The 20,856-nt window shown below is 51.5% G+C and overlaps 1 protein-coding gene and 1 long non-coding RNA gene across 2 annotated transcripts in view; both read left to right on the top strand.

The window, feature by feature from the left end:
• The first annotated feature begins 4,235 nt into the window (after positions 1-4,235).
• LOC143424771 (uncharacterized) lies at positions 4,236-4,894 on the top strand. The gene is made up of 2 exons (XR_013101977.1): positions 4,236-4,427; positions 4,459-4,894. It is a non-coding gene; the product is annotated as an uncharacterized LOC143424771 (long non-coding RNA).
• Positions 4,895-5,161: 267 nt separating this feature from the next.
• Positions 5,162-20,856, top strand: part of LOC143428285 (uncharacterized) — a 113,425-nt gene continuing 97,730 nt past the window's right edge. Inside the window, exon 1 of the mRNA XM_076903031.1 lies at positions 5,162-5,333. Coding sequence (XP_076759146.1) covers positions 5,279-5,333 — 55 coding nt within the window. The 5' untranslated portion in view covers positions 5,162-5,278. The remainder of the gene's footprint in view (positions 5,334-20,856) is intronic.

The following is a 20,856-nucleotide window of genomic DNA, read 5'->3' as shown; positions in this document are numbered from 1 at the left end:
TTTTCGAACCAGCTTCGGTTTGTTTAGAAGCGCGGGACTCCGACCCGCGCGCGCGTGGATTATAGTGTTTCGGAACGCTGTAATCTTCGCCGGGAAATACGATGATTGGACCCGAAAGCATGCATTAGGATTGATTCTTCTAGACAGAGAGAGGCCCCTCTCGACGGATCTCTAAGGAAAAGAAGTGGTCGTTAAATGGTTCAGGTGTCGGTTCAATTTAGTCTTCCGTCTGCTTTTAAGATCTTGATCGATTCATTTTTGCTCCAAGTTAGGGGAAACGTGTCATTCGTTCTTTTCAAATACGATATACGCCGATTGGCACGTCGAAGCATTCGATCAGATGCTTCCACAAGTATTATCGCATCCACTCCACCCAAGGTTCATTCGCACCCTTCTCGACGTTACTTCGCACCTCGTCACGCCCATAGTCACTGCGCGCACCTAGCATCCATCGCATAACACAAATTTACAACTTCCCGTTGATTCGCGATATCGCATCTTTTCACGCAAACTGCCCCACCGCAGACTGCTGGGCATCGAGCGGACGTTCGAGTGTCGCCAGGACGTTCGACAATCTGTCGAGCGACACGAGTCCACGCGGGTGAAAAACCGTGGGGGGAAGTAAAGAGGGAATACGAGCGAAAAAAGGAGAGGAAGGAAAAGGGTAAAAAAGAAGAAGAGGAGAGGTCCAGTTCGATCCACGACGCCTGGACGTACAAAAGGCAGCTCGTTATCAGCCGGTCCCATCTTATCAGGCTGAACCGGCACCGCCGATAAATCATCCGAGTCCTTGGCGGGGCACCTTTAATTACCGGCCGTGCATCGGCTCGGAAAAAAATATGAAGACGTAATACGTTATCCGGCTGCCTCTCTTCGTGCCTACCGGTAGATAGGGAGGCTGGTCCAGTTGATGCCGAGAGGCGTTGCTCATAAATAATGAACACGTATTCATGAACGCCACTGGTTACTCCGGACCCGAAGATGAGCTATGGCTAGGCCGCGGCTCCCAGTCCCGCGGCACGACTTTAACGCGTCGATTTCGAGACGATCGTCTTCCGTTTGCTGGGCCGTTTCTCTGGTTGGTCGTTCGACGAGATATATAGAGCGGGAGGAGGCCTGCTGTCCAGCCAGGGAACAAGTTTTACCAGGCTCGAGCTGTACTCTGTTCTCCAGAGGAGACGTTAGTTACGGCACATTTGCCGCGGCTGGTTCCATGTCGATATCTATTCTACCCAGCAGAGCAGAGGCATTGTTTTCAAAGTCGAAATCGTTTCGTTGAACATTTTCGGAGTTGGATCGATCGCGTTCGACCGCGAGACAGTCGAACGGTAGAAAGGTAGGAGCGAGAGCACGGTGGCGACGCTCGGCTCCGGAAGCCAGCCGATCGCTGGTCCACGCGGCGTGACTAAGTCAGAAACGACGCGGACGTATCGGTCTCGTCCCCGTTGCCTCGAATAATCTCGAAGCGAGCGGATATCTAAACGAGGACCTTGAAGCCAGCCTGCGGGCGATGCACGCGTACATATGTACGGTCTCGGAGCGGACGTATGGAAGTCGAGTGCTCCGGCGAGTGATATATATCGGCCGCGATATATCGCTCTCCCGATGCCAGGGCTCGATCTTCAGCCCGTAGCGGTCAGGGAATGGAGATGAAGAGAGAAAAGGGGGAGACGAAGGGAGAGGAGGAAGACAGAGAGAGAGAAAAAGACCTCCTCTCCACGCACTCGTTGCAAACAACACGCCACCACGCCCTCGTGAAACAATGTGATGGTTAACCTAACAAGCTCTCATCCGTGCTCTCGAGCGTGCTGCGCTACCCTACCGTGCTCTGCACGGTTGCAGCCTCGTTCCGTTCGCCGCGCCGCCACGCAGAGACGCCTAGGGCAACACTTCCAGGACACACAGCCGTGTTGCGATATTCAACGGCGATAACGATGTTGCGACATACGCGAGTCAAGTCGTGGGATCGCGGGGTTATGGCCGTATTAAACGGCGAACGGCAGCGGACGCTGTTGCGCGACGTTCCCTCGCCGCGTTAACGAGTTGTCCAACGGGTAACCCCGCGTAACGCTTCGTGTGTTACGCGCGTTTCGCACGCGGTGGTATACGGATCTGCTTCCGAATATTATTTGGAAATCGTGTCACTCGTGGTATGGTGGTGGTAGTAGTAGCCTCGATGTACGTGGAGTTTCCGATGGGACGTTTCGTTGAAACGAAATAAGTTGGCGCGATAACAATTGTATCGTAAATATCGAAAGAGTACTCGTATCCCTTGAGGCACACCTGCGGGGACTATATTTACGCCATCTACCCCGATAAATTCCATTAAATACAAAGTGCCTCGTTTTCCCGTGAAACGATCGAATTAATCACCCGCGGCGGTGAAGCGCCTATACCCGTCCTCCCCTCGGTAATTTACAAAAACAGCTGAATCGGTGATCGTCGCGTTCGAACGTACACGCGATTGTTCTGGAACCGCATCCATATCCGCCTCGGGATGCGAACAAGGCATTCTTGTCTCGTTTTATCGATATATTGTCCGCCTAGACGAAACGTAACTCCGTTCAGCTAGAGACGTAAAGAAAGACGTAGTTAGACAGCGTACGACGTTCCCGGACGACGAGTCAGGGGGACAATCTGCCATCGGGTTGTAGCCGCGGATCGGTGGAAACGCCTGGAATTCAATACCCTTCCGTCCCTACGGGAGGATCCAAATATGGGGCTCGGCAACGACCTTTGTAGGAAGCCATAGCCGGCACTGGAGAACACGAAAGTAACTCGCGCGCCTTTTGTCCGAACACCGATGAAATCTAAATGAAGGAATCACTTTCTCCCCCCGGGAATACCCATCGCAGTTCCCTCGAAAATAATTGGACACGCTTTCGCGTCGTTCCCCTTGGATATCGTGCTGGAAAACGAATGCGACACGCGGAACTCGATGATCCCTCGATCGTCGTCGTCGATCTGACCCGTCGCATTCTTTCGAGATCGTTCCGCGAGACTTTTCGCGCTCCGAGTTTGTTATTTAAAGTCGACTCGGAGCGTAGCTCGAAAAGCGCAGAGACCGCGATGCAACCCGATGGCATTTCACCGCGTCCGCGCGGTAAAGAAAGAAAAGGATGGCCCCGGTAGGCGCGCCTCTCGGACCCATCCACAAAGAAGTCCCGAAGCGACAGGTTACTCCGCGAGAGTAGACGGTATACGCGGTCGGTTCCCGGGGTCCTGGTTCGATTCCTACTCCTTCTCGCCGGTCCGCGTATCCTACCCGGTGGAGCACGGTTCGCCACCACCGTCGTTCAATCGGTACCACCACCACCGGTCCACCTTTTGTCCACCACCACTTGGCGGCGGCTACCACCTCCTTGTTCGCAGGCAGCGCGGGGCACCTCGCCATGTGACTGATTCCCCTTCTCCCGCAGGTTGACGAGCGGTGGGCCTGCCTACCTGCCGCCCGTTGCCCCGCTCCCATTACGACGCGGACTCTCGCGGCAGGTGCACCAACCTAAGTGCCACTCCGCTTACCTGTGTGTCGTGCCTACCAAGCCAGCGCGTCCGGTGGTCAGGTTCTTCCCTCTCTCTTTCTCTTTCTCTCTCCCTCTTTCTCCCTCTGTCTCTCTTTCCCTCTCTCTCTCTCTCTCTCTCTCTCTCTCTTTCTATCTCTCCTTCTCTCTTCTTTTTCCCTCCACACGTACACACACACACACACACACACACACACATACAGACACGCGCGCGCGTTCACATATACGATCTTTCTCTCTCTCCTTCCGACAACACTCTTCCTCCCCCTTTCTCTCGGTCGCTGTCCGTGTATCTCCTCCGGAACAACCCCTACCCAGAGCTTCGTCCTTCTCCCTCTGTCTCTTCTCTCTGTGTCCCCTTGGACGTCGCCACACGTAGCAGTGCGGTGTTGTAGTGTCGTGTCATCCTGCGCTACGTCAACGATCCTCCTGAACCGCGCGGAGGCAACGATCGATCGATCCTCTCTCTGATTCCGTCGCTACCGGGTCGCCAGGTGACCCGGACACGCCACGGATCCTGCGGGGCTCCATCCGCGGTGGCGGCACGATTTCGGCGGGCCACCCCTTTCGTTCGACGCGTGCTCGCACGCGAACCGGAAACGGCGATACAGAGAGGCCGCGGTGCAAAGAGGAGGAGAGGGGAAGGTAAAAAAGGGGGCAGACGGGGAGGACGGCGGCTCCGGTTCGGTACCGCGCGTAACACCGTCCGCGTGTAAACACAGAGGCCGCGGAAACTGGAAACGGTCAGGACACGGTCTCGGTTCCGGGAACCAGCGAGCCAGCAGGGCCGTCCGGAGGTGTTCGCCACGCGACACGGAGCGACGCGCGTCAGTCGAGCGTCGGACGACGGTCGTCGACGATCGCGGCCGCGGTGTTTACGTGTTTCGAGAGTGTCAGTGATTGATCGTGGCTATCGCGGAGTAAGAAGAAGAAGAAGAAGAGGAAGAAGAAGTGGGCGGGGAACGGCTGTCGCCAGGACCCGGAGGGAATTGGGTCTCGGGCCCGTGGAGGCCAGCAGACGCCTAGCTGCACGCCGACCAAGAGGAAGAGGGGACCCAGCGGTGAAGGTGTCAAACGTCCGCGACTCCTCATTGACATTTCCGTGACATTTAGTGCGCGACCGCGGCGGCAGTCCGCGATCCGAGACGGGGACTGGTCGTTTTCGTGTAACACGCGTGAGAAAGAGGGACAAGAACCCCGGCCAGGAGGCCAGAAGGGAATTGAATATCGGCCCGATGACGGTGCTTCCGTGCCTTATCACCGCGAACCGCCTATCTCCGGTTATCAGCCCGTTTTAATCGGTCGATGGACGTGCGGCTACTGCTCGGTGGTGTCGAACAGAGAGAGAGAGAGAGAGACAGACAGAGAAAGAGGCAACGGGGGCTCGACAACCTTTCCGTTCGCTGACGATTCGCACCGGGAGCGAGGAAACGATCGTTTCGGAGTCGCGGACATGATCCCTGCCGGGCAGAAGCGTTCCCGCGTCATGCAGATTTGACGTTCAACAGGTGGTCGCCGAGCGAGTTTCAAGGGGGTTGAACAGAGAGGGGTATCTATTATTTCCTGTGCGGGTTAGCGACTGACGGAACGATCGTTCGTCGTTCAGTTTTCCTCGATTTTTTTCTTCATTCTTGAGGGGGGGGTGGGGGGTTGATCGTCGCTCGAGAGGGAAGTTGTTCGCGTGGGGAATCAAACTGGACATACTCACCGCCACGTCGGGACGTACGGAGTGGAGATGTCCGCGGGTCGCTGAGAGAATGAGGGAGCTGGACACCGAGAGCCCTGTTGTCTGGCCGGCCTGGTGTTACACTGGTGAGTCCGTTGATGTAATGTTTCGCAGAAGAATCTCTCGATAGACCTCGCGGGAAATCGGTTACGCGCGAGCCTTCGAACCTCCTCGGACACCTCGATCACCGATCGACCGTAATCGATTAACAGATACTCCGCGTACGTTGCCTCCTCGCTTCGTCTCTCGTTTTCTGAAACCGCGTTATCGTCGGTTTCCGCTATCGCGAGGACACTCGCGGAATCGAGAAACGAACGCCAATTAATTTTGCACGGTCGAGAAGGTGTGTGCGGTATTTTTTTGCAGACAATTGCGTCAGGTTTTCGTGTCATCGCGCAATGGATCTTCGCGAGATTATAGTATTATTGACATTCAAAACGATACGACATTCATGAAGCAGATAAGCGATTAACTTGCTTATCGTACGACTGTGTTTATCGGTTGCGTGTTTCGCGTTCAGTCTTCCGTCAAAAACAATAATCGTGGGAAGGAGATTGAGCGATGTCAGATTAGAGCGTTTAGCAGTGGTTCGCGGAATTTGTTTCTCAAACGTTGTCGATGTTTTCGTGGTAGTCGTTCTGCTCTTACGTGGCATTGTCATTCATCGTTAGACTATTCGGGGCGGCGCGCTCCAATAATCGTCGATTGTTAAAGGCAAACGAGCAAACTGATAAAACGTGCAAGCTTCGCAACGGTCGTAAATTATGTCACGATTAATAACCTCTCGCGTGGAAAAATCGCGTTTTCTGTACGTAATTGCATCGCTGTATTATACTCCTGCAACTTTGTATTATTCGGATTGTGTAATCGCGTAATCGCAAATTGCATAGTTGCCTTTAATAGCGATACGTCGAGTCCTTTTTTGAGAAATGTACGGTGTAATGGAAAAAACGTGTTTGGTTATAGTTCTTACGAGGGACGACGATCAATTTACCGGGACGAAAATAGGAGCGTTGCTGTTTTTGGAATATTAGGCGAGCACTTACGGTAATCGCTCGATATTATTTTTCTACTAGTTTCCATCGTTTTCGTTTTTCTTCAACACTTTACGGAACATTAAATACTGCAAACCGTTTTGTACATTATCGACGGTTCATCGAGTTGCAAACTTCGCGCGGGACTGTAATTTTGTGCGGAATGAATAATGCACGCTCGACAGAGTAAAATTGAATCGAACCTTGCCGAACGCGATAATTTTCTACCAGCTGAATGGTAATAATTACACAATCCCAGGAACTCAGGCGAACCGTTGCAATCGCGTTAAACAGGGGCAAAAACTTTTCCGACTGGTCATCCGAGTGGTGAACATTCGGAACGGCGATAATTCGTGCGAGATTCGCAACGATGCGCGTTGCGCTTCTCGCGTGGACACGTAAGGTGCAATAATCGGCGTGGATTGCGGCGAGAAATTGTCCCGAGGTCGCGGATCGTTTCTCATGGTCGACGCTCGCCGGCCTAATCAGTCGTACGTGTTGATAGCGGACAAAATCGTATCGTGCTCGTTGCAACGGAATGCTATTTCGCGATGACGACTCGCGCGGAGTTATGAAACACATGTGAGCCGCTACGGTAGGCGTTGCTCTTCGTCGATGGAATTCGTGCTGTACGCACAGTCGACTATTCGATCGACGTACGAGAATATCGAATATTCGTAGACACGCGTTAAAGAAATTTTCCTCCTCGAATCGCTGCGATTCCTCAACTTCACCGCCACGTGGTTCAAACTGGCACAAAAGCAGAAACTTCCTCACCCTGAAATTCCAACGAAATTCTTTACCTGAAAAACTTTGTGGAGCGTTTCGATCATCGTTGCATTCCGTAAACAGCGTGGGTGCTCGCGAGTGCATAATTCACTTGGAACCCATTACTCGTCGGTGAGCGCAGTTTTATCTCCGCTTATCACCGCCACCTTGGAACATCCACTTGGACAGACACAGGAGGCAGTCGGACGGTATTTTCGGTGGGCTTTCGCCGTAAAACGGATCCCCTAGCGTCTTAAAAGGGTGTCCCGAGAGAAAGAGAGAGGCGGGAAGACGAAGAGTCGGGGGAACTAATGTCGAAGTGTGTAATTACGGTTCTCGATCTTGACAATTAGGAGCCGCTGGGAGTTGTCGGTAGCGAATAGGCTGCCACTTAGCTACCGAAATTCCCAACAGCCTTATCTTGGCGAATCGGGCTCGGTTATTCGTCGGGCTCTTCTAATTAAGAGGGGCTCCGGTGATTTCCTTTTTTCTCCGTTCACCCGTCGAAATTGCTCCACGGACAACTATCCTCGGACAGTTCGACGGACTTTTGCCGCGAAACTGCTCGTTCTGGCTCTCTCGTTGGCTACTCGCTTCCTTTTACCCGAACAGTGATACCTTGTATTCGTTACTCGCATTGTTGGTTACCAGTTTCGAATGCATCTAGAAAAAGTGTACGAAGAAAAAAATTAGAAACTGATCGCACACTTTTAGCCAACCACGCGTCGAGAGAAACGCGGGAAAAGTAGGGAGAGAAGGATATCTCAGGAGAGCGATCAAGATATAACGGCTACGCAGTTCCGGTAACAATCTAAACTACGATGATACAGCTAAGTCTTCAGTGGAACGTAATCTTCCAATAACCCTCCGCGACGCGCTTCTTTCCACTCTACTTTCCACTGGCCGAAGGAAAAAAGTGGCGTCCAATTCGCTGAAGATCAGCGCAACTAACTCTCTCGACGGTCCAACCGGTGACGCGTCGAAGATGATGATGGAACGTTCTGTCATTTGCATGTGTCCCACGTGTCGCCAGTCCCGTTCGCCGCGGAGCGCATCACAATGGCGGCAGCAATCAGCGTCTTTTTCACGGCGAATACATTATCTTTCGAGGAGCTGATGCGCCTTCGTTAACCGGTGCCCGGAGCGAGCCGTGATTCGGCGACAGCTCCGATCTCGCGGAACGAATTCGTCGCGATGTAACGGCGAACTAATGGCGAACGCTGGTACCGCGGACGAGACCAGGCCTGCCGTCTCCTTGACGCGACCGCTAATGGGATTAATGCTCGTCCACGGCGGCTGCAGCGGCTGTACAAACCCGTACACCGTTTTTCAATTTCTACCCGATTCGAACGATCGACTCTCGCGGTTGAATCGTCGAGATATTCGGGAAATACATCCGCATCCCGTCTGTTATTGGATCGCAAAAAAGGTGCGATAACTCGAGCGAGAAACGAGCTACTTTTAAAGCTAGTCTCGCGATTTCGCGTTCGTTTTATATCGTTTTATGTTGTTCTTTACGCGAGTTACGTCGGGTTAAGGGATATCGAGGGGGCAGCTATCGAAACGAGTGCAATTTCCGGCGGCCACGGATCGGTTATCTTATCGCGTCGCGCCGGCTGCGCGATGAAATTGTCAGGCAACTTCAGCGACCTTCCCTGTCGCGGGACGCACCGTCGATCGAAGGCGATTCGACGTTTTGACAGATCGCCAATGGCGCGCGATTTGGCGGCCGTGGCCTCGCTGGTTTTAATGATCGACGGCTGCTCGTCGTCCCGGAGGTAATCGCCGACAAACGAAGATACGTTCACTGGCCATTGTTATCGCGGTTATGTAAAAAGCAATCTCGAGGCGTTCGAGCTGAAAACGTTCATCGATCGTTCGAAGCGCGGCATTTTTTTCTGTCGAGTTTCATAGAGTTTGCCACGGGGTTCGAAGTAAAGTTCCTCGCCTCTTCTAGCGAGATTCAATAACGGAATCGAGCGGTGTCGGTCGACGATCGTTTTTCATCCTGCGCGGTTCCATCGTCGATTGAATAATATTCGTGAGCCTGAGTCGGAGCGAGTTTAAAGATTGGCCATCGCTCAAAGTGCAAACGCGACCGGTCGTTCCGTCGCTGACCCGCATCGTCGATTGACTTGTTTATGAGCCACAAAGCATCTGCCTGCGTATCGTTGCCCGGCGAATGAATCGCCGCGCGGATTCGTCTCGTTTTCATTGTTTCTGACTGACAATGAGTTACGCGCGGCTCCGCCCACGTGTTGCCTCGCGGTACCGCGTTAAAGTGGTGAATGGAATACTTCTGTTGGTCCGACGATGCTGGCAAGGGTGCTAGATCTCCCGAGTTCACCGTTCGTCCATTCCCTTCTTCCTCTCGACAAGAAACTTCTCTCAAACAATTCTTTCTTCCTCGTAGTACCTACATTCAATTAATAACCAGAGGCAAGACAATTTCTCAAGGGTCGATCGAATCGATTATCAAGGAATTAATTCTCATTTACCGTGTCTGAAACAGAAACGCTCGCAATGGTTCTGGGACCTGTCTTTCGAATCGATCGCGGCCGCAAAGGAAGGAAAATCGTTTCCTCGCACGGTGGTTACCTTCTGGCAAGGTCTGCCCATAGCCACGGTTCTAGGGATTCGAAGAAAAACGAGCCCGTCTTCGGTTTGAGAGTTAAGTTTCCAAACTGGCAGCGAGCGTGTCGACCGGCGGGGCAAGTTTTCTCGAGAGCCGCTTCGACAGGGGGAGAAGGTGGTACCCGCTGAATGGATATCGGCGTGTGGTCGCGGAATCGTTTCGCCTCCATTGTGGCCAGCCAACAGCCGCACAAAAGCGGGTTTCTAACTGCGTACGATCGCCCACGTATCGCCGGCACCTTGTCATGTTTAATTTGTCCGCGGCTCGACAACCAGTCCGACGTATGATTCGATAGTTTGTCGCGGGGCACGCGATCGTCGGTTTCGATAAACGTCAACATCGACCTCGATTTCCTGCGATTTAGGGCTCTCCGGTTAGGCGAGCTGGCTTCGCTCTTCGAATTCGCGATACGTTACCAGCGACTTCCACGACCACGACGAGTTCTTTCCTCTTAGAATATCAACATTTTTCATCCGTTTTCCTCCAACCATACTGGCGAGCAACGCGGTAACGATCGACCACTGTCGATCAAACGAGAAACCGATTCGGCACCGTGGTAATGGCGCGAAGCGGTGGACCAAACCGGAGGGACAAACCAGGAGCGAAAAGGAGAGGAACGAAAGGATCCAGGGCAGAGGTATTACGCGGTTTGGGGTTCGTGGAACGGTGGTCCGTTCGTGTTCGCAGCCGCGAAATAACGTCGGTGGTTTGTGGTTTTTCATACGTGCAAGAAGTCACAATGGTGAACGAGTGATCCTTATATATATATATATACGCGTATCGAGTCAAAAGCCGTCTCTCTGGCCATAGAAGAATAAGAAGAAGAAAAGAGGAGGAGGAAGAAAAGGAATAAGAAGAAGAAGAAGAAGAATAAGAATAAGAAGGAAAGGTGGCTTTTGTTCCCACCTCGAGCGGGCTCTCAGCGTGGTCTGCCACTTTTTCTCGTTTCACTCGTCTTCTGTCTGCCCTCGTCCCTCGCCCCCTCGTCCCGTCGGACGTTTTCCCCTGCTGCTCCTTTCCCGCTTTCTCGCGGGCGCAGCCCAGCTTTGTCTCGGTGGAAACGCGATTAGGAATGTTCGCGGGGCAATTTCGTGGCGGCTCTCCCGGCTTCCGTCCTGATGGCGCGCCCATTAGTTTTTCGAACAGCGGGAGACGGGGCTTTAACGAACTTGGCCGCCGTTTTCTGCGGGCCCCAGCCCTCTCTCCCTCTTTCTTCTTCAAATCGCTCGTAGATCGAGCGTTTCCTGCTTCTGTGAAACAGGTGTTCCCATTCTTAGAGACTGTCTACGGGAAATTGGCGGCCCCTTTTTGCCGGACGATTTCGCTCGCGCAAGGCCGAGTTTTTATCGCCTCGAGCTGGAGGCCTTTTCATTCGACCTGTAACGATATTAATTGGGTCCGAAATTTACGGTCTCGCGCAGCCTTCCGTTTTCTTCCCTACGGTCGTTTGTAATTTGTATTTCTATTTTGCGGAGTTTACAAGCTGACGCAAGGACGGTAAAAACCCCGGTGAAATATTTCCGATCGCAGAACAGCTCCGTTGGATCACCCACGATTCGTAAAGAGAAAAAGTGCCGTGCGTCACCGGCAACTTCCCGCAGTTTTCCTGGAATATCAGCAGATCTCGGGGAGCCCAAGGCGAACCGCGCAACCGATCCAGCGTGCGCGACGAAAAATCAGCTCCCTCAAGGTCGCGTGTCGTTTCGCCGCAAGCTCCCCTCTTCGGCCACCTTATCCAGCGTCGTTAACTCGAGGCAACATCGCGGCAGCCAGCCCGCGTGCGAATCCTCCCGAAGCCGCGGAACAGCCGTACCACCGCAGCATCCGCGAGCAATTACGCCTCGCCAGCTGGCGTTCCTCCGATTTTTCATCGTGACCAAACAGTCCTGATTCGATTCCTCCTTTTATCCGGCCCAGCTCGTCCTCCATTCCCGTTCTGATTGCTCGTTATCGACACTTTTCTCGACGCGCTCTTCCCACCGGCTAGACAATAATGGCGCCAGGCTAGGGCAAAACCGTTTTCTTCCTCCTTTCTTCGCTTCTCGCCCCTTTCGTCGGCCGTTTCCCGAAAGATAAACGCGTGACAGAAACGATGCCACAAAAGCCATTGAACGTTTCGCGGGGGCAATTAAGCGTCGTGACTCGCCCGATTCGCGGCGTGGAAACGTCATCGCGCGATTAAGGACTTCCGTGTCACCTGTCGGAACGACAGGGGCGCCAGTAACCGTTCGCACGCGCCTGCTGCTGCTCCCTTCCGACGAGTCTCTCTCTCCGTTCGTTCCAATTTTCCTCCGCCGAGTGACGAGTGGAATGTACGATAGAGTGGTCCAGAATGGCGGATTTCGTTCGACGTTGTTTTACTGGCAAATACTGGTCGAACGAGAGGCGTCGATTGAATCTGAAAAATTCGGCGCGACTTTCTTGCGCTTTCTCGATTTGAATTTATTTCAAGATCCGAATGGACGGCGTACAATATTGTAACTTCTCTGCAATCGGATACTTTTACGAGGCCGTATTGTAGATCGCAGTAGACGGGAAACTTGGAAAGCAAAGTAGCGAAGAACGCATTGGAATGGAAGAAAGCACTTTCGTACGCAACGTAAAAAGAGAAACCGCTCCATCCGTCTTTATTTTATCGCTACTATTTCGCGTTCGGTGCATCGCATCGAAATCCGTCACATTATCTCCGTCACTTACCTTCTAAACCTGTTTGAATGGAGCTTGGCGTTAAAATGGGCTGCCACGCTCGCAGAAGTTGACACCTGTTCCAACTCACGGGAACTTCGTAAAAATGTTAACCCTCTATAATTCATTGAAAGTTATTCCTCCTTCGTTCCTGGAGCTCGAACCAATCGAGATTAGCCTCGAATTCATATTTCCATTAAACTTCATCCATCATGATCAATGGTTTCGCTTGGGAAGCCACTTTGCCAGCCAACTCGCTTTCTAATCGAAACTTGCTGCCCCCGAAAAAGTTACACAGAGGTAATACGTTAACGATTTGTTTAAATTAAACACTATACACGTAATCCAGTTTACCGCTATGTGACCTCTCAAACTTACGGTGGACAGCGCGGGGCTAACAATGCCGATCGACTCCTGAACGCTCCTCCTCTTTTGTCACCGACAGTGAATCAAAGAGATGTGTTCGCTCGCCTACTGATTGCACGACTATCACGACACATCCCACCTGTTAAATGCAAAAGATCAGCTGGCGATCGTAACCTATTCTCGGCTCGTTCTCCGTTCTTTCCTCTATTCTTTCTGTCCCACCACTATCGCCGCCGCGATGGACGGCGAGAAAGAAGAAGAAGAAGCAGACGAAGAAGAAGAAAAGAAAAGGGACAAGACAAAGAAAAAACTAGATAAAGGAAAATTGAAAGGCGATTGTCGCGGGGACACAAAAGCGCGCAGATGCGTTGCATTCGTGGTCGTGCGAGCCGATCGTCGTTGGATCCGTGACTTTGAGCATATTTAGCCGTCTGCCGTTGGCACGTCTGCCTACCAACTATGTACGAAGACGTCGTCGCTGGCGTGTCGGTATGACAAGCCAGACGAAACGCCGCGCGAATACGTAAACGTTTGTCCTTCTTGCGAGAGCCGAGTGGCTGCCAGAAGGTAGCCGTCGTCGTCGTCGTCGTCGTCGTCGTTCACCGTTTTCTTTTCACCGTGCGAATCGTATTTTTCGAACGTCCCTCTGTGTCGGTCCGCTGTCTCTGCCGTGAAATTCAATCGACGCGTTTGCATTCGATTTCTGCCACCGTGGTACGCGTACGTATGCTTTTAATTCGTCCTCGCATTGTATGGAAACGCCAGACGGGGGTCCGCCGTTTAACCTCCTCTCCTCGTCAGGGGGCTTTCGAGTCGTTGGTGGTTGTTGCTGCTGCCGCAGTGAATGGGCGGTTGGTTGCGCGGGGCCGCAACGTGCGATTTTTCATGCGAATTTCAAAGTGTGGGTGGCTAGGCGGACGGTTCGAACCCCACTCTTCGTTGGGATCGAGTTAACAGCGGTTTCTGGTATTTACGTACTCTCGTGCGAATAATTATTGCTCGCTACTCGAGCCTTGTGAAATTGCGCTCGATGCCTGCACGGCAAGACAGCCGACGAGAGTGTAAAAAGGCGAGAAAATTGATTGAACTAACACCAGTCGAGTCACACCCCGTACCAGAATTCGAGCTCCGAGTTCTGACGCGTTGTCAGCGCTTAGAACACTTAACTGACTGGCAAAAACAAGGAGAAACCGTCCGAAGAAAACTCGGATCGCTATCTTACAATGAAACTTACGATCTCATTAAGCGCAAGACCCGTAGCCTGGCAGCGGGGCAATTAACCGTTTCTCAATCAGAAACCGCGCAGCTGCACCTCCCAACACCGCACTGGACGGAGCCTGGAACTGCCAACACCGGTATCACGCCTGCATCCGGCGTGTCTCGGGCAAATATGCTCCATAATTAGCCAGCCTATTAATTGATATCCAATCGGACAACCGTATCGATCGACCGGGACCAGCGCGCAGCTTGCCCTGGACGTGATCGCCGAGCTGTCAAGGGGTGGCGCGAGCAAAAAGACGTTCAAGCCAGAAACGCGCACCAAAGGACATCGATCGGAACGAAAACGAAGAAACGAAACCGCCTCGCGTCGGTAGCCACTCGAGATACGATCGAGGCGCAACGTGTCAATCCGCGCGTATCAAATTCCAATCGATTCGAATTGAAAATTAAGGAAAACAATCCTCGCAGACTGTTTTAAGAGCGAAGATTTATCTGTTTTCGCAATTCTAGAAACTCGTAACGATACGAAAAGTGTCCATCCGGTAGCGCGTTAAAACCGCGAGAGGTTAAAGAGGGTAGCAAGAGACCCGCGGCGCCACCTTGCGCACCTCCTCTGTTAATTTAAACGCCGCCCCGTCAAAATATCCCCACCTCCAACCCCTTTCTGGCATTCTAACCCTTCCCCTGCCTGGTTCTCCGGTACCAATCTCGGCTCCGTGGCCTCCACGAGCGACGAGGGACGTTGGTTATTGCACCGTCGACTATAGAAACGCCGTAAACACGTCGCGGCCGCCGGAGACGGGATAAAACGTCGGTTTTATGCGAAGGCGTTACCGGACGAGGGAGATTCCCCTCCGTGATAGAGACATGTTTTCAGGTATTACCCGGTCGTGGACAGGTACGGGCTCTTAGAGCGGCGTTACGACCGCCTTGGAACGCAAGCTCGCTCTTAATCGGGAGACACGCAGCCCAGCTCTCTCCTCTCCTCTCCTCTCCTCTCCTCTCCTCTCGGCTCCTCTCTTCTTTTCTCTTTAGCTCACCTCCAGCTCGTTTGCCCCTGTCGCCTGGACAGCGTCCGGCCGTTCCTGCCCCGGGTGGATCGTTGGACCGCGTTTTTACGTCGATATTTGGGATCGGCCGATCGCATCGGGACACGGTTAGCTGGCCGCTGAACGGAGGGAACGGGAGGTGTACGGGTCCGTCGATGATTATATTTAATCGGATTAAGGTGGGCTGGTTGTGAAATTCGTGAAAGTGGTCTTCCGTTTCGGTGTCGGTTAGCCTTTTGCACGGTAGCTATATTAAGAACTGGCGCGCACCCAAATTTTCCGACGAGCAGAATTTTAATCGGGCTCCACATTTCATTTACACGCCGCGATCGGCAATTTAATATGCTCGCAACCCCCTTTTAACGACCGTGTAAATACAATAGCGCGAACGCTAGCCGTTAACGCGCGCGCGCGCCATCGCGTTTCACAGCCGTTTCACGCTTTTCTGGGAATCGGAGATTTTTCAAGCCGGTTATACGTTATTGGCCGCGTAAAGTTATGCACGTGCCTCGGTTAAATGAGACGCCAAGATTTCAGATTATCGACGTGCATACTCTCTAAGCCGATTAGCTTAATTAAGTTACTACCAGCGAGGCGGTTTCAGTGGTCCCTGGCTACAGTTAATGTCGTTACGAAGATCTCTATAAACGTAAAATGCAACTTTACGGCGCTTCATTTCCTTATAGAATCCTGATTCGCTGATAATCTCGCCGATAGATTAGCGGAGCCTCCACGCGCGAATAGACTAAACGTTTCCGTTTCGAACAAACGGCACGTCACCCGTGCACTCGTCGGATACGAATGTTAATTGCCTCCACTGTGAAACTAAAAAAACCTCTAATCCCATATTCGTAGGCGAATCCCGTATTCATTGAGTAACTCGTACGCGCATAAACTGACTTTACCACGCATAAACGTTCAGCGTTTTCAACACCGATATTCCCTAGCTTTTATTAACCCCTTGTTGCGCTTGTTATTAGCGAGTGCCAATTACACTATTCTAAGCCACTCGCCCCCCGGATAAAGCTTCGCTATAACTCCAAGCTTAATTACAACCTACACGAGATTCTACTTAACGGAATCGTAAGTTAACCGCGATATACCGAACAATTATCGCAGTCACTAAACGCGTAATTAAGAATACGCAACAAAGTGGTCGCGGTATTTCAATGAACCTGTCTCTGACCTCGCGCAATTCTATGCGGACTCTTCGTTTCGCGGGCGCAATCGTCTCGAGGGTGGAAACGCGGGTGCGACCCTTCTCGATGGCTGGGCTTTTGTGCTCGCCCTGCCCTTGCCCGTTTCCCCCGGGTCCCGGAAGTCCGCGTAGTCACGTCGTTAATAAAGGGTCGCTCGAGTGCACGAGGGGCGCCACTACGGCTCTCTTTAGCCAAAGATACGTGACGTTTATGGCGGAGGACGGTATCGTAAAGGTATACCCGGTTCAGGCCCTCTAATGTCTCTTTCTACATTTTGCTTTCCACCGGTCCCTTTTCTCTCCGCGCGGTCCCCGGCGCTGCTACGATTCGGTGGGCGTAAACGTAACGCTCCGGCTTCCTCCTGGACTTCTTCTCTCGCCAGCTGAGAATCGCCACCCCTCTCCATCCGCCATCGACGCGTTGCTCGTTTTATCGAGAGAGCAACTCTCCTTTAATCTGCCCGCGATTCGTTCCTTTTCGTTCGCCTCTTTTTTGCCACCGCTCCTCTTTTTTCCCCCCTTCCTTTTTAGCTGCTTCGCTGTGATTCCCTGCTCTCTGTTCGTTAATTCGAACCCCTCCCGCCCCTTCATCCTTCCCGGCGGTTTCGCCCAGTGTTTTCCTCTCTCTCTCTCTCTCTCTCTGTCTTTGATGTCGCTTAATTCCGGTGGTAGGACTTTTTTTTTCGTCAGTCGTCCCGTTTGCGAAATACGCTCGGGGATCCCTTAATCGGCCACTTTATTGGACTATTCTCCTCGCTTTGCTCTCGTTGCGCCATCGTTTCCTACTTTTTACGGCGTCGCTGTTCCTCTCGGTCGACGCCCTCCATCGAGGAACCGTCCGCTCATATTTTCTCAATTATCTCCTCAAACAACACGACGCGAGTCGTTTCGCCTCTTTGGTAACTCGATCGATCTTTGGTTCCGCGCAAGTTACCAGGTGCTCCATCGGTGGACACCGAAAACGGCGTTGAATTTTGCTCGTGTCCACGGCTTCTATCCTCGCTTGTCACACACGGCACGCATTTGCGTCCTCTGGTCGCTTGGAATTCACGGTGCACCGTGCGTACAGTTCGCACCGTTGAGAATCTATTCCAAGTCGGGGATCAGCTGAAAGGATCTGAATTTCGCTCGGACACTTGCGCTCGAAGACGAACGAGGAGGAAAAAAAAAGGTACGAACGACTCGAAATCAGGCAGCTAGTAGTAACGAGCGTACGAAATCGCGCTCGAGGAAGTAACAGATTCACACCGGCGAGGCGATCCCGATTCACTTGGATTCGCTCGAATCGAAGTCAAGGAACTCGGCTACTCTGTACCGGGGGGAGGCTTCAGGGATACCATTTCGCTCTTCTCCGTTCGGAGTTCTCATTTTCGTCCTTCCACTCGAGCAGAGCGGCCGTAACGTAATCCACGGTACACACAAGCGTCGACCGCAGCGGAGAATTTCCTCGTCCGACCGCGATCGACCGTAATGATCCGTGCGGTTTTCATTGGCGTGAAATACGCGACGTTTACACGCTCGTTTCGTATCCCTCCGCCACGAATAGCCGCGTATATACCCGGCCGAGCGTTATTCCGCCTTCTCGAAGGAAACTGGCTTGACCTTGCCCGCGCGCCACGGAAATGGACCGATTTTATGGAGAGCCCTGCATCCCTGGATAATCCCCTCGCTCGGTTTAGTGCTCCTCCGGACCCTCGAGCACCGATTACTAGGCCTCTCGAGGTATACGACGACGGTGGCAAGCAGACGATAATCTTCTAGCGCGACGCGTGACGAGAGTCGACGATTCAAGTTGATTCAATTTTTTTTTCTTTGGTTCAGTGAACGCGGTGTCAAAATTCAGCAATTTTCAGCAGCGTAGAAAATGCTTGTTTTCTCATAGAACTCCGTCGAAGAGCAGAACCGCGGTGTAAACGAAGTAACTCGGGACACGAGGCAACGAAACGAAGCAACGTATTTTTAGAACCCCGACTCCGTTGTATAAATTTCAATTATGACAAGCTTTTAGATTTCTACAAAGTTAGAAAAGGAAGCGTGATAAATTCCACGCTAATGAATTCGCGGTTCGTCGGATGCAACTCATAAAACGTAACTATTTGCACATTCGCAAGTCTGGAACGGAATTAAACAGGATTTATCCACGGTTAACTCGTCCCGATTGTGTATTTTTCCTATTTCGCGTTGAGACAGTAAATGCGCAGAAATATCTGCCGCTTGGTACACACATTTTATTACCACCGGCTGAAATAAGTTTCTGATTACTCTTCAAATGGACTTGTGCCACTCTAACGCCTCGTGTATCTCGTATCAACAATCGTAACCACTTACTGCCGTTCGATTTCTGGTTGAGAACGCAATTACAATTTCCACCAACTATTTGTCTCTAGCCAGGTTGAAACGTTAAGGGGGAATTATTTTCGTTAAAATCGAAAGGATACGAAAATCAGCGAACAACGGAGAATTTCTCCCACGCAACGAATTCGGTGGGAGCTTATCTGGGCGTTCGCTCGTTCCTGGACGTTTCTACCTGGCCGTTGCTCGCTTCATCTTCCATTCGTTGGCCTCCTACGATTCGAAGGGAGAGGTCAGTCGTTTGTAAAGGCGATGCGTAACCCGACCTGGCCGAGTCCAGCGGGTCGTAGCCTGCTGTTTTTATTTGACCGTATTTCAGGATGATTCCACGTTTAATGCCTCCACCAGGTTCCACCCTAATGTCCTGTCCGGCGAAGGGGCCACGGTGACAACTTAACCCGGTGGATATCTGCCTTTGCGAGCCTGTCGATGCGTCGTATTGGACGACGCCAGCTCGAGCTGGCTCTCCCTCGCCATCGTGGCGCACCCGATATTCCCCTGAGATTATACGCTTTCTACGAGTGATTAGGTGTTTCGATTGTTTCGTCAGGTAGTCGATTAGGTTTTCGTGACCAATTCGCCTGGTGTGAAAGGAATTTCAATCGAGCAGTAATTTCGATTCCTTAGATTGTCTCTGGAGAGAAGAATCTTGGCTTTAATCGAACATTGTACGATTCTCGAGGGTATTCGAATCGATGCGAGCCTCAGAATCTCTATTCCAATTATTTTACATAAACATTGTTTCTGCAGACCGCGATATCGAATGCAACTATCGTACGTGATATGTATGGTTCTCACAATTAACGAAACAGTAGCTCAACCTCGACACACCCAAGCTATCGATATCGTTAACGTTCGTCTACGTCTATTCTCTTTTTATGCACGGTGCATCGAAACGCTTCTGATTCGCGATCAATAGTGGTACTTTACTTTTAGTTATTTTCGTGGTTGGAATAGAGTAAGTATACATAGTTCTCTGGTGTGACGATAACGAGATTATGCGTAGAATTGTAGAGAAGCGTGGAAATAAGTGAAACTTATTCGTCGATCGGATTGAAACGTAGCCGAGAGTATCTATAGGTCATTCACGTTTCTACAGCAATTGCTTATCGTACTTATGGATAGAGTTCACAGGCCATGCCGATGACATTTGACGCACATGGGAGAGTGTAACCTATGCCGATTACTTTCTTCCGTCGTACTTGTACACGCAATTGTGTCACGTGTCAATCTGTCACCCTGTGCTCTGTCTGTCGAGAAAATTAGAGCGCTCGTCCACGATTATTAGCTGAAGCTACGTGCCGTCTCAAAATTGATACTCAAAGTTCGTCGAAGACGTAAACATTGCTTCGCATTTTTCGGCTGATAGACCGAACTGTTATCACTCTTCTGTCTGACCCTCTCAATCCAATATCTTCCTCTTTTCCTTCACTAAAAGCAGTGCTCGCAATCAGTGTCTCGTGAACGGACCTCACAGGAAACGAACGAACAATTTCCATGTGGATTTTCCATCGAGCGGCAGCTTCGAGCGAGTCGCTCGTGAACTCGAAGTACGGACGAGTGGACACGCTGAATCTGTCCTCGATTAAGCGGTCGAATTAACGGACCATGTCCAAACATCCGAAAGTCGACGTTTACTCCGCGGAGGATTACCGGTTGTGCAATACCAGCGTCGACTTTGGCTTACGAAAGTCGGTGAACTCTTCGTGGACAGATCGACTTCAGTACGGCGTCTGTCGTTCGTTTGCTGACCAAATTAGCGCGCACCTCGTAAGTAGCTGATTTTGATACGCGCGCGATCTTTGTTGTCCTCTTGGCTCGTCTCTCTCGATTTTCGACGACCACTTTTTCGCTCGACGCGCTTTTCCATCGCGCGTTTAACGATATCCGTGCGATCACATTGCGATCGACGAAAGGTAGGATTGTTTTTGAACGCTCGTCGAAAGGAATATCGGTTTTTAGCGACTGGTGCTTAGGTAGGAGGTAGTAAAGGTTTAATCGACCATAACTCTGTGCGATTAATATTAATGAGTCCGCGCGGTTGTCGCGCGACGCCGCGTTGGAGACGTACATTTGGCATTAATTAATTGCTATTCTAAGTTTACGATCACCCGCAGAATTTATGGGACAATATCGAATATACTTGTCGAATAGTTTGCGTGATAATTAGGAAATCATTCCTAAGTTATTTCGCGCATGAAATCTCTCTACACCGATACCTCGAATATACAAAATTATTTTTCACCATATTCGAACCAAGACTACGTAATAAAGTAGAATTATCGAACACCACTACACTCT

This window comes from Xylocopa sonorina, chromosome 1 (assembly GCF_050948175.1).
Source record: "Xylocopa sonorina isolate GNS202 chromosome 1, iyXylSono1_principal, whole genome shotgun sequence".
NCBI lineage: Eukaryota > Metazoa > Arthropoda > Insecta > Hymenoptera > Apidae > Xylocopa > Xylocopa sonorina.
Note: the sequence above shows the minus strand (reverse complement) of the source record. Positions and strands in the feature narration are given on the sequence as shown.